The sequence below is a fragment of the Budorcas taxicolor genome, chromosome 21 (assembly GCF_023091745.1).
Source record: "Budorcas taxicolor isolate Tak-1 chromosome 21, Takin1.1, whole genome shotgun sequence".
Taxonomy (NCBI): domain Eukaryota; kingdom Metazoa; phylum Chordata; class Mammalia; order Artiodactyla; family Bovidae; genus Budorcas; species Budorcas taxicolor.
In genome coordinates, this window is record NC_068930.1 from 35,557,063 (window position 1) to 35,572,993 (window position 15,931).

Below are 15,931 nucleotides of genomic sequence, written 5' to 3' on the forward strand. Positions count from 1 at the left end.
TACCTAATAAAACAGCCTTCGGTTGCAGCAGGAGTTCAGGGTCTCCTGTCTTATAAAGACACAAGCTGTTTCCCTAGAAGGAATAAAAGATCCTCTGTGGACAAACAGCCCTGCAAATTAGCATGATTTCTGCCTGATGATACGGAAACATTAAATCAGTTGAGCATCGTAATTTCTCCTCTGAAATTTCTCAGATTTAAAGAAAGTGGCATGAGGTTAAATAAATTCACTTTCATAATAACAGAAGTGAGGCAGAAAGGGCATCAGGACTGCCCACCAGGAGACTGGGTTCTGTGAATTACTGCTGGGCAATTCCTTTTCCTTCTCTGAGCCTCAGTTTCTCCAATTATTTATGTCATTTCAGGGGGCTTATTTCACCTTGCTGAATCCCAATACCTCACCTGTCTGTGAGGTAGGAATAATTCTTCTGCTTACAGCCTTAGTGAAGCGCTAATGAGGAAGGTCCAAGAGACAACAGATATGAGGGGTAGTATAAAGAATTCTTGGATGGCATCACCAACTCAATAGACATGAGTCTGAGTACGCTCCGGGAGACGATGAAGGACAGGGAAGCCTGATGTGTTGCAGTCCATGGGGTTGCAAAGAGTCAGATATGACTGAGCGACTGAACAACAAATAAAGAATTCTATGAATATAAGAGGTTATGCTTAGAAACAGCATCTCCTTAAGGTTCAGTGTCTCAGTGGTTGACAATTACTATCATTTCTAGCCATTTCTGATTTCTTCTCTAGTGTTAGTCTCTCAGTCATGTCTGACTCTTTGCAACCTCATAGACTGTAGATTGCCAGGCTCTTCTGTCCACGGGATTCTCCAGGCAAAAGTACTGGAGTGGGTTGCCATTCCCTTTTCCAGGGGATCTTCCCAACTCAGGGATCGAACCCAGGTCTCCTGCATCGTAGGCAGATACTTTCCTGTTTCAGCAACTGCATTAGGACTGAACTGACTTCTCTGACCTTCCATCAAATCAGAAGTGGATGTTCAGGTAAGATTCAATCTTTCCAGGAGGCAAGGTGTTGACAAAGGAGGTCTGGCCTTTTTTTTTTTTTTTTTAACTTTTCTAACTTATTACTCATAGTGAACTTACGTCTCCACAATTATCTCTAAACCCCACAGCATCTTCTTCCCTGACTGAGAAGCCACAGGGTCTCTGTCTCCTCCTTGCATTGCTTGCTGCTCTCTGCCCACTGAATCTGCTTTTCTCTTGTTCCAACAAGCCCAGGCATTACTTTGCCATCAGGTCCATGTCAGTTTTAACATGCCATTTCCAAACACCAGTTCCCCTGACTCCATTTCTCATTGACTCTGGTGAGCCCAGAGATACTTAGAGCGTGTGTTTTACCTGCAGTGGAGGAGTAGCAGAAAGATTCTCTGAAACCCCACACAGATCAGTATAGTCATCACAACACAGTTGATTTAAGCAAAGAGTTTCAAACCATCCCTAAACATGAGGGCGCTGAAGGAACTAAACCTTTTGCTGTAGAAGTGTACAGTAAAATATCATCACACACACACATTACTCACATCTTTACAAGGGCAGGAGATAGTGTCATGATAAATAGTAAATGACTTAGGTATAAAGCAGGAAACTGTTAGGTAAACCACGGGCTGGCTACCTAAGATAAAGTCATGTAGCCATTAAAAGGGATACTTATAAAGAAGAGTTCTGACATAATGTTAAGTGTGTAAAGCAGGATAGGACTGTATATACAATATGATCTCAGCTAGGTAAAAACGTTCATAGAGGGACAGAATGTGGGTGAAATGAGTGAAGGCATCAAAAGGTACAGACTTCCAGTTATAAGATAAATAAGTTCTGGGGATGTAATATACAGCATGCTGACTAAAGTTAGCAATACTGTATTGCATATTTGAAAGTTGCAGAGAGTACGTCTAAATGTTCTCATCACAATAAAAAAATTAACTATGTGAAGTGATAACTGTTAACTAAATTTATCGTGTTAATCATTTTGCAACATAACCATGATCCAGTCTTCACACTGTACACACTTAAAACCCATACAATGTTATATGTTAATTATATCTCAACAATATTAACTGGCAAAATGTTCACAGAAAAGAGACTGCAAGGAACCTGCCAAAATGGTAACAATGGCTATCTCAACAGTGAGATCAGGAATGAATGGGACTCTGCTTCCTTCTTTACCCTTGCTTATCTTTTTCATGATGAGTAAATGACCAACCTAGATAGCATATTGAACAGCAGAGATATTACTTTGCCAACAAAGGTCCGTCTAGTCAAGGCTATGGTTTTTCCTGTGGTCATGTATGGATGTGAGAGTGGGACTGTGAAGAAAGCTGAGCGCCGAAGAATTGATGCTTTTGAACTGTGGTGTTGGAGAAGACTCTTGAGAGTCCCTTGGACCGCAAGGAGATCCAACCAGTCCATCCTAAAGGAGATCAATCCTGGGTGTTCACTGGAAGGACTGATGCTGAAGCTGAGACTCCAATACTTTAGCTACCTCATGCGAAGAGGTGACTCATTGGAAAAGACTCTGATGCTGGGAGGGATTGGGGGCAGGAGGAGAAGGGGACGACAGAGGATGAGATGGCTGGATGGCATCACTGACTCAACGGACATGAGTCTGAGTGAATTTCAGGAGTTGGTGATGGACAGGGAGGCCTGGCGTGCTGCGATTCATGGGGTCGCAAAGAGTCAGACACAACTAAGCGACTGAACTGAACTGAAAGGACACTTTTGTAACCAAAAGACAAACTTTTGAAGGGAAATGAGATGCAGCTTAGTAGGTCAAATGGATACACATGAAGAAAAGATAACATAACAGGAGATGTTCCTCCTTGAGTAGCTTGTGAGAGCCTCGTGAACCTGTGGGGCCTGGTCCGTGGGAAGGACACACCATCTATCCGGAGGTGCTGGCTAGGGAGCATGCTGTGTGAGTGCTCTCGTGGTGGGACAGGAGAAAGGTCTGCCCTCTGGGCAACGAGGTCTGTAAAAGAGGAATTTTTCTATGTAGGACACTTATTCTGGCAAGGGTCCGCATTTCCTGTATTTTAATCATGGAAATCTTTCAGGGATGGACTGCATATTCTTTAACCTTCTTAGAGGGAAGGTATACAACACAGATTTTGCCTCCATGCTCACTCAGGGTCAGCACTGGGGGCATCCACAATCATCTGGGGAAATAAAATACTGGGTTAGTGTCCCTGTGAACCCCGATGGCTACACCTGCTAAGCTCTTGGGCTTGTCTTGTTTCTTCTCTTCTTTCTCCTTATCAGATAGGCAGTTTCATCAGTGCTTAGGGTGTAGGTTCTCACCTTGTATTTGGCTCTGGCACTACAACTATCTCCTGTCCTTCTGCCCTGGTCTAGATTACTGCTGCTGCTGCGAAGTCGCTTCAGTCGTGTCTGACTCTGTGTGACCCCATAGATGGTAGCCCGCCAGGCTCCCCCATCCCTGGGATTCTCCAGGCGAGAACACTGGAGTGGGTTGCCATTTCCTTCTCCAATGCATGAAAATGAAAAGTGAAAGTGAAGTTGCTCAGTCATGTCTGACTCCTAGCGACCCCATGGACTGCAGCCTACACAGGCTCCTTTGTCCATGGGATTTTCCAGGCAAGAGTACTGGAGTAGAGTGCCATTGCCTTCTCCCGGTCTAGATTACTGCAGGCTAATAAACCTAGTAAGCACATATATTACAGAGTTGCCTAAAATAAAAAATTAGGAAACTTGGAGTGAGGGTTGTTTGCTGGCCTTTTTCTCAGATATAATCCACACAATTAGAGTTGCTGAGTAGGAGGCTTTAGATAAATTAGGTTGTCAGGAACTACAATCTGATATGTTATGCCATAACTCTGTTTTTTAAAATAAGGAGAAATAAAGTATTTTATTATTGTTATTTTTAAAATAAAACCTGTAAAACAGATTTCCCAACATTTTAAGGCAACAGAACCCTATATACAAATGAAATCTTGCTCAGAAACCAAGTAAAACAGTTAAAAGCAAAAGTATTCTGGGTGATTCGAGGGGGTAAGGCCCAAACCCTGCCTTCTCAGGCTCCCCTCCAACACCACCTGGCACCCTCTTAAGTACCTCGGCAGGAGCCAAAGACCAAGAGCAGTTTCATAAAGCAACGGATTCTGATGCTATTTGCAAAGTGATGCAAGTTGAAAGATGTTATCTATTTCATCCAAACAAAAAAACAAAATGAATAAAGCATCAGAATCTACATGGTAAGGGAGGAGACACTTCTCTGTGGCTTAACAAGAATATTTGATGAAAAATATTTTATTTTTATAGCTCTAAGAGGAGGTCCTCGTGCTGATCTAGGGCTGATCACGTCTTTCTAGAGAGGAGAAGCCAGAGACATATCCCTGGAGCCTACCTCAAAGGCCTCACACAGAACAGATGGGTTCCAGCAGGCTCGCCTGCCTTTTCTCACTCCAATACCTCACACTCTCAGGGCTGGGGAAGTCTGAGGAACGTTCCTGGGCCCCTTACCTGGTTATCTGGGTGGTTGACAGTGAAGTAACCCACACAGACGATGACCTCATGAAGGAGGCTTTCACAGGAGACGTGGCTGCAGTGGCCCAGCAGGGAGCTGGCGATGTGCCGGAACGCAAGGGACAAGCCCTCTGCCCCTACGATAGACTGACAAAGACAAGGAGCAGTTAGAACTCTGCAGCCAGGGAGAGCCAGGGCTGCAAATCACAAAGCAAGCCTGGGCCCTGTGAACTTTGTGCCACGCTGCTAGGAAAGCATATGAAATTTCGAAAGCACAGTGCTTAACAGCTCAGTTCAAGGATTCTTCCTCTAATAAGTGACCATAATAAATGTAACACTTAACCTGAAAAAAAAAAAAAGAAAATAGAGCATAGCAGACCAGATGCCTGTAACTATGTGGATCAAGGTGTTATTCACCTAAAGCATGAGTATTTATCCCATTTTTAATGAGGTATTTTTTTCTCATTGCACAAATAGTCTCATTGTAGAAAACTTGGAAAAATTTAAAGATATTAAAATTCACCTGCAAATCTACCATTTAGCTAACTTTCAATACTTTTTTTTTTGAAGGAGAAAAATATTTCCCCATATGCAGGGATTAAAATACAATTCTAATTATTTACTTAAATTCAAAACCAAAATAGATATAAATAACTATTTGTTATTCAAATAGCTAGTTGTTATTCAAATAGCTCCACAGCTCCCAAAAGAATGTAAAAAATCCCCAACAAACACCTCCCCCCCAAAAAACAAACAATGAAGCCCCCTCGGTTATGAGGCTTCTGGGATCCTTTCTCAAGACAGGCAAGGGGCTGCCCGTGGTGGGCAACGCGGGAGGAGAGCCTGAGTCTGTCTGTGCAGCCTGAAGCTTCTATTTAATAAACATGTCAAACAGACAGAGCGACAGGAGGGCAAAGGGGAGAGGCGAAGCCCACAGAATACACTCGCAGCCCACACTGGAATGAAGCACCACTGCTGGCCTGTGGGATATGGCAGCGTTTTAAACTCATCTCTTGATTGGAGGTCTTGGCTGGTTTGAACCAGGTCAGATACGTTGCAGCTTGGAAGTTTCAATGAATTCACTCTGTCTAACAGTGTTGTGAAACACAGTCTTTTTAATCAATACTGTTGAAACAAAATTACTGCTAAATTTTAAGAGTGCCTTCTGCCTCAGTTTCATTGCACTGAGACAAAATGTTAAGCCCCAAAGAGATTTCAGGAGGGCTCTGATCCTTTAAATCAAGGAGTGACACCTTCTCAGCTCAGCCCTTATTTAATTAGTTGTGTCCAGCTTGCTGTGACCCAGTGCCCTCTGTTTAACCTTTACTGATAAGAGCAGGTCAAGGGGCATGCAAGTTTGAATATAAAAATTAAACCAATTTTTCAAGGAAACCATATTTCCTTTTTAGCCAGAATTAATTGCCAAGTCAGTACATTGATTTGTTTCTTGAGACCACCTTCAATTGTAAAAACTGTCAAAGAGTATGCAATATACAATATCCGGGATCTCAAGGCCATCTGTGCCAATATGAATTCAGAGTGAAATAGAAGTCTTTGCTGAAGGGAGAAAATATTTTGACAGCCTTATTAGTATACAATGAAATGGAACCAGTTAAGAAAATATTCTAATGGATAACCTTTTGTTACCGCTATGCAACACATTGTCACACAAAACAATTACGTAGGTTTATGGCTCTGAAGAAAGGTATAGGAACAGTGGGAATGCGGCACTCAATACTTAACCTTGTGATTCAACACCTGCAAGATGGTTTGGGTAAATTCTTCACCCCTTTGGAATTTGAGTCAGTCTACAGGGCCTACTATGTGCTAGCTTTGTTGTTGTTGTTCGGTCATTAGGTCGTGTCTGACTCTTTGCAACCCCAAGGGCTGCAGCACACGAGGCTCCTCTGTCCTTTACTATCTCCTGGAGTTTGCTCAAATTCTTGTCCATTAAGTCGGTGATGGCTATCTAACCATCTCATCCTCTGCCATCCCCTTCTTCTCTTGCCTTCAATCTTTCCCAGTATCAGGGTCTCTTCCGATGAACTGGCTCTTTGCATCAGGTGTCCAAAGTATTGGAGCTTCAGCATCAGTCCTTCCAATGAATATTCAGGGTTGACTTCCTTTAGGATTGACTGGTTTGATATCCTTGCAAGTCCAAGGGACTCTCAAGAGTCTTCTCCAACACCACAGTTCAAAAGCATCAATTCTTTGGTGCCCAGCCTTTGTCATGGTCCAGCTCTCATATTACTACGTGGACAAAGGTCTGTGTTGACAAAGCTACAGTTTTGCCAGTAGTCCTTTATGGATGTAAGAGCTGGACCATAAAAAAGGCTGAGCACTGAAGAATTGATGCTTTTGAACTGTGGTGTTGGAGAAGACTCTTGAGAGTCCCTTGGACTGCAAGGAGATCAAATCAGTCGATCCTAAAAGAAATTAACCCTGAATATTCATTGGAAAGACTGATGCTGAAGCTGAAGCTCTAATACTTTGGCCACCTGATGCAAAGAACTGATTCATAGGAAAAGACTTGATTCTGGGAAAGACTGCAGATGGGAGAAGAAGGGGAGGACAGAGGACGAGATGTTTGGATGGCATCACCGACTCAACGGACATGAGTTTGAGCAAACTCTGGGAGATGGTGAAGGACAGGGAAGCCTGGCGTGCTGTAGTCCTTGGGGTTGCAGAGTCGGACACAACTGAGCAACTGAACAACAACTCACATCCGTACATGACTACTGAAAGAACCATAGCTTTGACTACATGGACCTTTGTCAGCAAAGTGATGTCTCTGCTTATTAATATGCTGTCTAGGTTTGTCACAGCTTTCCTTCCAAGGAGCAAGCTAGATAGCACAGTGCCTTTATGTAGGCTCATTTAATCCTTAGGCTTGTGAGGTAAGTGTTTTTAATCTCTATTTTAAAAATAAGAAACTGAAGTTTAAGGGCTCATATGAGTTGTCTAAGGTCATACAACTTGGTAGCGGGATGGCTGAAAGTCAGGTCAGTCTGACTCCAGACCCAGAGGTCTTGATGAGGATGCTTCTCTGTAACAGCTCTACAAGAGACGCATTGCTGTGACACACTGGGACTCAACCTGTTGACATGTCTCACGTTGTCTTGTCTAACTTTTCAGAGGGTCGGACCACAGATCTCATTTCAGTTTTCTTCAGTTCCGTTGATCCTTCCGGGCAGTTCATAAATTGTCTCCCAGATTTTTTCTGAGGTCAGACCCATATTGTATCTAAAATCTCTTTTTCTGTGTTTGTTATACTTGATCTTAGCCAAAAGGCTGAGAAGTGATCCTGTGCTTATTATAAACATAGTTCCTAAAATCTCACTTTTGACAATAAGTTGTTTTAATGAACTAGAATATGAGCTTCTCTGACCATATCTATCATAAAAATACTTTTCTCCCAAACTCACCCATCGCTTTACAATGCAAATACTGTATATTTGTATCACATTTACTTGAGCACTGCATGCTTGATCAGATGTCTATCTACATCAATAATGTCTGTGTGGAAAGATGTTTTTGCTTTAGCATGCTAAACAGGCTACAGTGGTGGGTTAAGAAAACAACTACAAATCTTTGCCAGTCCTCCCTTTGAGAGAAGAGACCTATGCCTTCTCTTGAATCTGGAAAGCTGTAACCAATAGAGTATGGCTGATATATAACTATACCATTTCAGAGGCTAGGTCATAAAAAGCCGTACAGCTTCTGTCTGGTCCTTGGGGAGCACATGTTTTCCAGAAGTTTCCTCTCAGGACACTCCTACTGAGAACACAGACACGATGATGTTCTGAGAAGCCCAAGCCACGTAGAGAAGCCATATGCAGAGTCTACGGCCAGTAGTCCTGGTGAAACTGGTCTTTGAGGATTCCTGGGCATAAAATATGAGAGTGAAGGAGCCTCCAGCTAATTTCAGTTCCCAGCTATCTGAGTCAACCTGCTCCTCCTCTCCACACTCTCCACCCCAGGATTTGAGCCCCTCAGCAGAAGCCCTACATCGTGAGTCGTGACAAGCCACTCCCACTGTTAAAAGCCCTGCTGGAATTGCGGACCCACAGAACCTATGATCACGATAAAATGGTTGCTGTTTACCCTACTAAGTTTGTTTTTAAATGGATAAAAGTAACTGGTGCAATAAGGTGATCACTGGTAGATGTATTAAAGGCCCTGAGGCTAGCAATTCCAGGCATCTGGGCCCCTGCACATCCTGATATCGGAGAGTAACAGAAAAACACGTGCTGGGCTCTGAGCACCAAAAGGACTGCAGCCAAGAGGAAAGGCCCTGTAGGCTTTCCAGGGCCATGGTTAAGAGGAAAAGGGAACCTGGAAACAGTGTCTGGGGAGAGAATGAGAAGTAGTGATGGCAAAATTGACTAAAATAAAAGAAGACAGGGGAGTCAGGAAAGAGATCAAGAAAAGAAGATACAGCAGGGACGGATTAAGAGAAGTACAGAGTAACAGGAAGGACAGAGGAGAAAAAAGCACAAGCACTGTTGGGTACCAGCCAGGAAAAGACATTCCACTCAGGAGGCGGGCATTTCACTCCAAGAATGGCTGGAACACTCCTGAGTCACCTTGGTATCTTTCCTGAGGTTGAAGCAAACGTGGTTTAAGTAGGGGGTATATTTTGGGCTCGAAGAGGCAAGGAGCTGGAGAGGAGAAATCTTGGTTTTTATCTTAGTTTGGCATGAAGAGCTCCAGAAATAGATTTTTTATTTTTCTCACATTATTGGCCATTGTGCCTAAAGGCCCCGAGGGAGCAGAGCTGGGAGTTGTGTGGTTCTCCTTCTGAGTGAGGCTGCACAGGCTGTGAGATCACGGAGGTGTGCGGGTGGGGCAGGGACCTGGGGCTCCCTGACATGCACAGAGACTGATGGAATGGCCCACTTAATGGAAATGCTCATGTATGAAGTGGAGCCCACTGCAGCAATACAAATCCTGGTCAGAGGACCCATAAAACCAGAAACTGAGGAATACTTTTTATTTGTTATTTGCTTTTCACAATCCCTGGTAACAAAAGAAATCACTCTAGTTGGATCTAGCTGATGGGTAGCCTGTTGGTCTCCATAGTCTGAGGACATAAAATGAGCATATCTTGATTTCCAAGCTGTTTCCAGATACAACAGAGTGGGGTTGAGTCTTCATAAAAACAAATGTTATGTTCAACCCAGAGGCCAGAGCCACTGGCATTTTCTCCTGTTAAAGGTGCAGCTGTAACCTCTCAGAACTTTACATATTGTGTAGTTACCACCTCAGGCTAGTTTAAGTGCTTTGAAAACTGAAAAGCATTAACCCCAAGGAAGAGACTTCTGATCTTGGGAGGGATAGACTAACTCTACAAAGTTGAAAGATACTGAATCCAGTGGTACAACTGACTCATAATTTCCAGCTGTCAAGGGAACAAGAATCACACATTTGTCACTAGCTACAAAAGAGAAGTGTTTCTTCCATTTTGCCAGGGCCAAAGCCCACACTTTTCATACATTTGTATCTCTGTAACCTTTTTCCCTTTAAGCAAAGCAATTCATCTAAATTATGGGTTCATCATCTGCCAAGTTTGTTCCTTTTTTAATGAAATCACTTGACAGTTAATAAACTGAAAGAGAAAGTCTACTCCTTGGGGCTTGCTCTGTTCCAAAGGTTCAGTGTTTTTGAAAATTAAATTTCTTACACGAAAAAAAATCTGTTTCTAAGCTGACAGTCTGGTGTTATAGCACAAAGCAATTTTTCTTTCTTTAGCTATAAAAACTTAATTTATAGGGGTTTGCACGTTTAACCACACACGCACTTTACATTGGACACCAGTCAGTTAAATCATCCATAGAAAGTCATCAGTCAGAACAATTTATCTAATTTTGGTTCTGTTTATATAAGAAACCATTACTTTCCTTAATATTTAAATGTTTATAGGATGATAATGGTTTTTCTAAAGAAATCAAGACAGAAGATTTGTATGTAGCAGAGTGGCATAGGCTTGGGTTCATATAACCATGGGTACCAGTCCTGGCTCAGCTATGTGTAACCCTGGGAAATTACTTAACTGCCAGTTTTCCCATCTGTAAAATGGGTATAATAATATTTTGGAGGGTAGCCATGAGAATAAATAAGAAAGCATATGCAGAGCACTTAATACAGTTCCCAGAATATAGCAGCTTAATAAATAGCAGGTACTGTAATTCCCGTCATTGTGGCTTATTCCTGACACACCACTCCAGGAGAAGAACCTCTCATCATATCCATATGAAATCATTAACTCCCGGTTGGTTAACCAACTCCAGGTACCTGGAAAGCAGGCAGATCAAGAGCTGCGAAGCTGTTGAAGAAGCGCAGACTCTGGATGGCCACTTGGACTGTGCTCTGAGCGTAGCTCTCCTTGGGACTGGCAGTGCTGGGGTCCGAGATCGTGCCGTGGAAGAGGACGCAGTACAGCATGTGCAGAACGCCAGCCAGGTCTGTGGCCTGAAGAGCAGCTGCCAGCCCTGTGGGATCCTGGCGATTATCGTCAAATATGCTGTACGACCTGACAAAGAAGCATTCAACTCTTTAAGAGAAATCTCCTTAAAGGATGTTAGCATTTTTACAGGTCAAATGGAACAAGACAAGCAGACCGTTAAAAGCAAACCATGTGAGTTGTGTAGGGAGGTAACAAGAAACCTCAAGGAATAAAGGCAGCCCTTCCCCGCCCTGGTGCACTGTGCCTGCCCTTTTCTCCAGCTGGGAGGCCAGGCTGCTGCGCCAGTGGCAAGGGAGCACGCTGTGGCCAGTGCTGAGGCTGCTATCGCCCCTGGGCCCTTTGCAGTCTGGGCAGCCCCACTGTGTTTAGACTCCAGGTCTGCAGGAACTGGACAGAGTCCATGAGAGCTGCTGAGACTCGGAAGTCAGGAACACCATGGCTTGCTTTTTGGATACACAAGGGAGTCTTCTCAGGGGAAGCAGTTATCAGGAAAGCATGAGGCCTCAAAAACCCAGCAGTGTGCTGGTATACTGTGACACGGAGACACTTCAACTGCTTTTGAAGGCACAGTTCTGTCATTAAGGAGCACTGGAAGGACAGGTTGCAGGGGCCCAATTCCAAGAACAAGCTGATGGTGGACTAGCTTTATACAAACCACCTTGGAGTTAGCTTAGCAACAATGGCAGGCAATGCTCTGGATAAGCAAGAAGCAGTGGTAGTGGCGAACGATTTCTCAAGTCAATGGGAAGTGGTGTTGTTCAGTCACCAAGTCGTGCCCGACTCTTTGTGATCTCACGGACTGCAGCACACCAGGCCTCCCTGTCCCTCACTGTCTCCTGGAGTTTGCCCAAGTTCACGTCCATTTCATCGGTGAGGGTTTGTTAAATTTGTCTCACTCTTGAACTCAGGTATACATGAACTATCTAGTGACCACGAGCCTACAGTTTAATAAGTAAGTGCGTCTGGCAAGCATCCATTCACCCCCTTTGCCCCCTAGAAACCACATCCAGGTTTCTCTCCCCTTCTCACAGCCAGCATGCTTCAGGTGGGGCCCCCTTCCTATTCGCTCTGGCTCAAGGGTGAATAGGTCTAAGATAAGGGGGACATTCTATTTCTCTGATGGTTCAGCAAGGTTTGGGGATGGCATGCGTCACTGTCAGAGCTGACGGAATGGAGGGAGATTTTTGCGCTGAAATGCCTGGAAAGAAGGCCTCACTTTTTCTCCCAGGGTCTGAATCAGAGAGGGAAGGTCGGTATCTGTGGCAGCCATGTGTTCTACCCGCTGCACAAATGCTCAGGTCTCTCAGTGTTGTTCCTAGTGGGTTAGTCACCTTCCTTCATGGGACAACACGTCTTTATGTTTCTGTCACAGGTTGATGCCCTTCCCTACTTTCAACACTAACTCAGGTTCCTACTGACCTTCCCTTTTCTACTGTTATTGTTCCTTTCAACAGGAATCTAGAAGGGGAGCGAGGCACTGAGTTCAGTTCAGTTCAGTTGCTCAGTTGTGTCTGACTCTTTGCGACCCCATGAATCGCAGCACGCCAGGCCTCCCTGTCCATCACCAACTCCCGGAGTTCACTCAGACTCACGTCCATTGAGTCAGTAATGCCATCCAGCCATCTCATCCTCTGTCGTCCCCTTCTCCTCCTGCCCCCAATCCCTCCCAACATCAGAGTCTTTTCCAATAAGTCAACTCTCCGCATGAGGTGGCCCAAGTACTGGAGTTTCAGCTTTAGCATCATTCCCTCCAAAGAAATCCAGGGTTGATCTCCTTCAGAATGGACTGGTTGGATCTCCTTGCGGTCCAAGGGACTCTCAAGAGTCTTCTCCAACACCACAGTTCAAAAGCATCAATTCTTCGGCGCTCAGCTTTCTTCACAGTCCAACTCTCACATCCATACATGACCACAGGAAAAACCATAGCCTTGACTAGACGGACCTTAGTCGGCAAAGTAATGTCTCTGCTTTTGAATATACTATCTAGGTTGGTCATAACTTTCCTTCCAAGGAGTAAGCGTCTTTTGATTTCATGGCTGCAATCACCATCTGCAGTGATTTTGGAGGCCAGAAAAATAAAGTCTGACACTGTTTCCACTGTTTCCCCATCTATTTCCCATGAAGTGATGGGACCAGATGCCGTGATCTTCGTTTTCTGAATGTTATAAGCCAACTTTTTCACTCTCCTCTTTCACTTTCAGCAGGAGGCTTTTTAGTTCCTCTTCACTTTCTGCCATAAGGGTGGTGTCATCTGCACATCTGAGGTTATTGATATTTCTCCCTGCAATCTTGATTCCAGCTTGTGTTTCTTCCAGCCCAGTGTTTCTCATGATGTACTCTGCATAGAAGTGAAATAAGCAGGGTGACAATACACAGCCTTGACGTACTCCTTTTCCTATTTGGAACCAGTCTGTTGTTCCATGTCCAGTTCTAACTGTTGCTTCCTGACCTGCATATAGGTTTCTCAAGAGGCAGGTCAGGTGGTCTGGTATTCCCATCTCTTTCAGAATTTTCCAGTTTATTGTGATCCACACAGTCAAAGGCTTTGGCATAGTCAATAAAGCAGAAATAGATGTTTTTCTGGAACACTCTTGCTTTTTCCATGATCCAGCGGATGTTGGCAATTTGATCTCTGGTTCCTCTGCCTTTTCTAAAACCAGCTTGAACATCAGGAAGTTCACGGTTCATGTATTGCTGAAGCCTGGCTTGGAGAAGTTTGAGCATTACTTTACTAGCATGTGAAGATCTACGCTTATCTCATACACTTGCCCAGAAGCACAGAAGAGATGCCACCAAGTAAATACAAATTTGAAAGTGCTGGCTGGCAAGTTTCTAGTATCTTGTCTGGATTTCTAATCCATAACTTATCCCTAAAGGGATTATTTTATTCATTCTGATTTGCTAGTTTCATCAGAGTTTTATTCATAACCATAGTAAGCACTTCCTGAATGTGCACTATTTCTGGTATTGCTAAGAACATGGCATGACTCTGACACTTGTCTCTTCTCAAGAAAGCAGCTCTTATGAAATACTACCATCTCATCTGCATGGCAGGACCGGCTAACTACACTCACACCTTCCACCTTGCCTCATTCCTAGTTCTTCATAGTTGGTGGAGAATGTATGGTTCTCCTGATTGCACACATGACACAATTGAGACCCTCAGAGATTCAGTGAGATGTCTGAAGTCATAAGTATTTGTCAGTGGCAAAGGCAGGGGTACCACCAAAAATTCTGACCCTTTAAAGGTGGTGCTTTGTCCAAACATCTCCATGTCTTCTCTTCAATAAAATCTTGGGATAAACTGAACACTGTTAAACAAATTACACAGATTGTAATGTAATTCTGTATCATCATAGAAGGACACTTTCTATCTTATGGGACTCAATAAAAACAGAAAGTTAAGAAATGTTATTTATTTGCTTAGAGATATATTTGAACCTTTACACAAACTGTTAGCTAATGTCAGTTCAGTTTGCCCTTCCTTCCATTCTAGCCCTAAGAGTTAGGGGTCAGACCCTGACTAAAGACTGAGTAGAGATTAATCTCTCCAAGTGGAGATTAATGTGCCTGAGTTTATTACATAGATTCCAAAAAGGGGTCTGTGTTTGTTTAACCAATGCCTTTTAGAACCAATGACAAGTCAGAAGACATTTCTCCCTAAAGTTAATTTCTAATAGGCTTTCAGAAGCTTGGAGCTGAGTGACATCATGGCTGGTGACAAGAGATTTTCTGCGATTTGCTCTGTGATTCAGCAATGGTGACCTCCCTCTTACTGCCTCTGCTGTTTTTAACCTGATTAGCATCATATTTAAATGCAGATATTCAGGGATATAGCATTATCATTTAGAACACTTTGTAACAGTTAATCTTTGCAAGGATTTATGAAATGACATGACTTCACTGCTACTATTTCTTCAAAAGAACAAATTTTTGAAAAAGGCAGCAAGTGAAGATCATAGTAGTTTCTCTTCTCTCCACTCCTTCCCCACCCCACCCCAACCCCCCAGCCATTAGGAAAACATGAAACTATAAAACAACATAGCTTAGGATCTTTTCCAATATTCTTCTGATGAAATAAAAATGCTGACTCAGAAAAATCAATTAAATTAGCATTCAAGAACTCAGATGTGGAAATGGTTCAAAATGTATATAATATTGCTTTGTGGAAAGGATGATTCATTTCAAAGTGAGACTATAGAATATACAGAGTGGAGGGGAGAGAGAGGGCTTGTTGACTTCATTTGACTTCCACAGGACAAATGTGGACCTGAAAGGACTTTAGAGAATGTTTACTTTTGATTTAGTCTGAAATACAGATAATTTGTCCATGAACAGGCCACTGGCTCCTGTTGGTCTTAAATGTCAGTTATAATCACTTTAAGCCTAAATGTTTATAATAAAAAAGTAAAAGGCCTTATTCACATCAGGCACAGGTTATAAAGTTTTCTTTTCAAAATACATGGAAGATATGAAAAATCAGATCTGAAATTTTATATGTTACACCCTAAGATCTTCTTGATTTTACTGGATTTTAAAGTATTTTTGTTTGGTCTCTAAAATTAGGTATATTCATTTCTGTTCGTTAAAAGTTACATTCAATTAGGAAAAACTATAACTGGGCCATCAGTACTCCTGCACAGTTCTTGAAAACCCTACTTTGCTTTAAAGGAGAGTATAGCTAGGCAAAAAAAAAAAGCAGTAATTTGTGTGGGTATGAATCAAGTGCCATCCATTCCATCTTTGAGATTTTAAACCACTATGTATTAGGTCCTATTTGGCTCAAAAAGGCAGCTGAGAGAGTTGCAGGCACTATAACCCCCTCTTCCCCACTTGTTCTTGGCTTGCTAGTATCTTGGTTCTTATATCCCTGGTCTCAGATTTCTGGTTTGGTAACAACCACCCTGACGCCCTTCAGTGTTGGTGATCTTCTAGACGGCTCTCTGAGCTTCTGAGATTTGGCC

General features: G+C 43.1%; 1 protein-coding gene across 1 annotated transcript in view; it reads right to left on the reverse strand.

Moving 5' to 3' along the window:
* Positions 1 to 15,931, reverse strand: part of SCAPER (S-phase cyclin A associated protein in the ER) — a 353,763-nt gene that overhangs the window by 24,694 nt on the left and 313,138 nt on the right. The window contains exons 26-27 of the mRNA XM_052659727.1: positions 10,796 to 11,033; positions 4,499 to 4,648 (exon numbers count right to left, since the gene is read on the reverse strand). Coding sequence (XP_052515687.1) covers positions 4,499 to 4,648; positions 10,796 to 11,033 — 388 coding nt within the window. The remainder of the gene's footprint in view (positions 1 to 4,498; positions 4,649 to 10,795; positions 11,034 to 15,931) is intronic.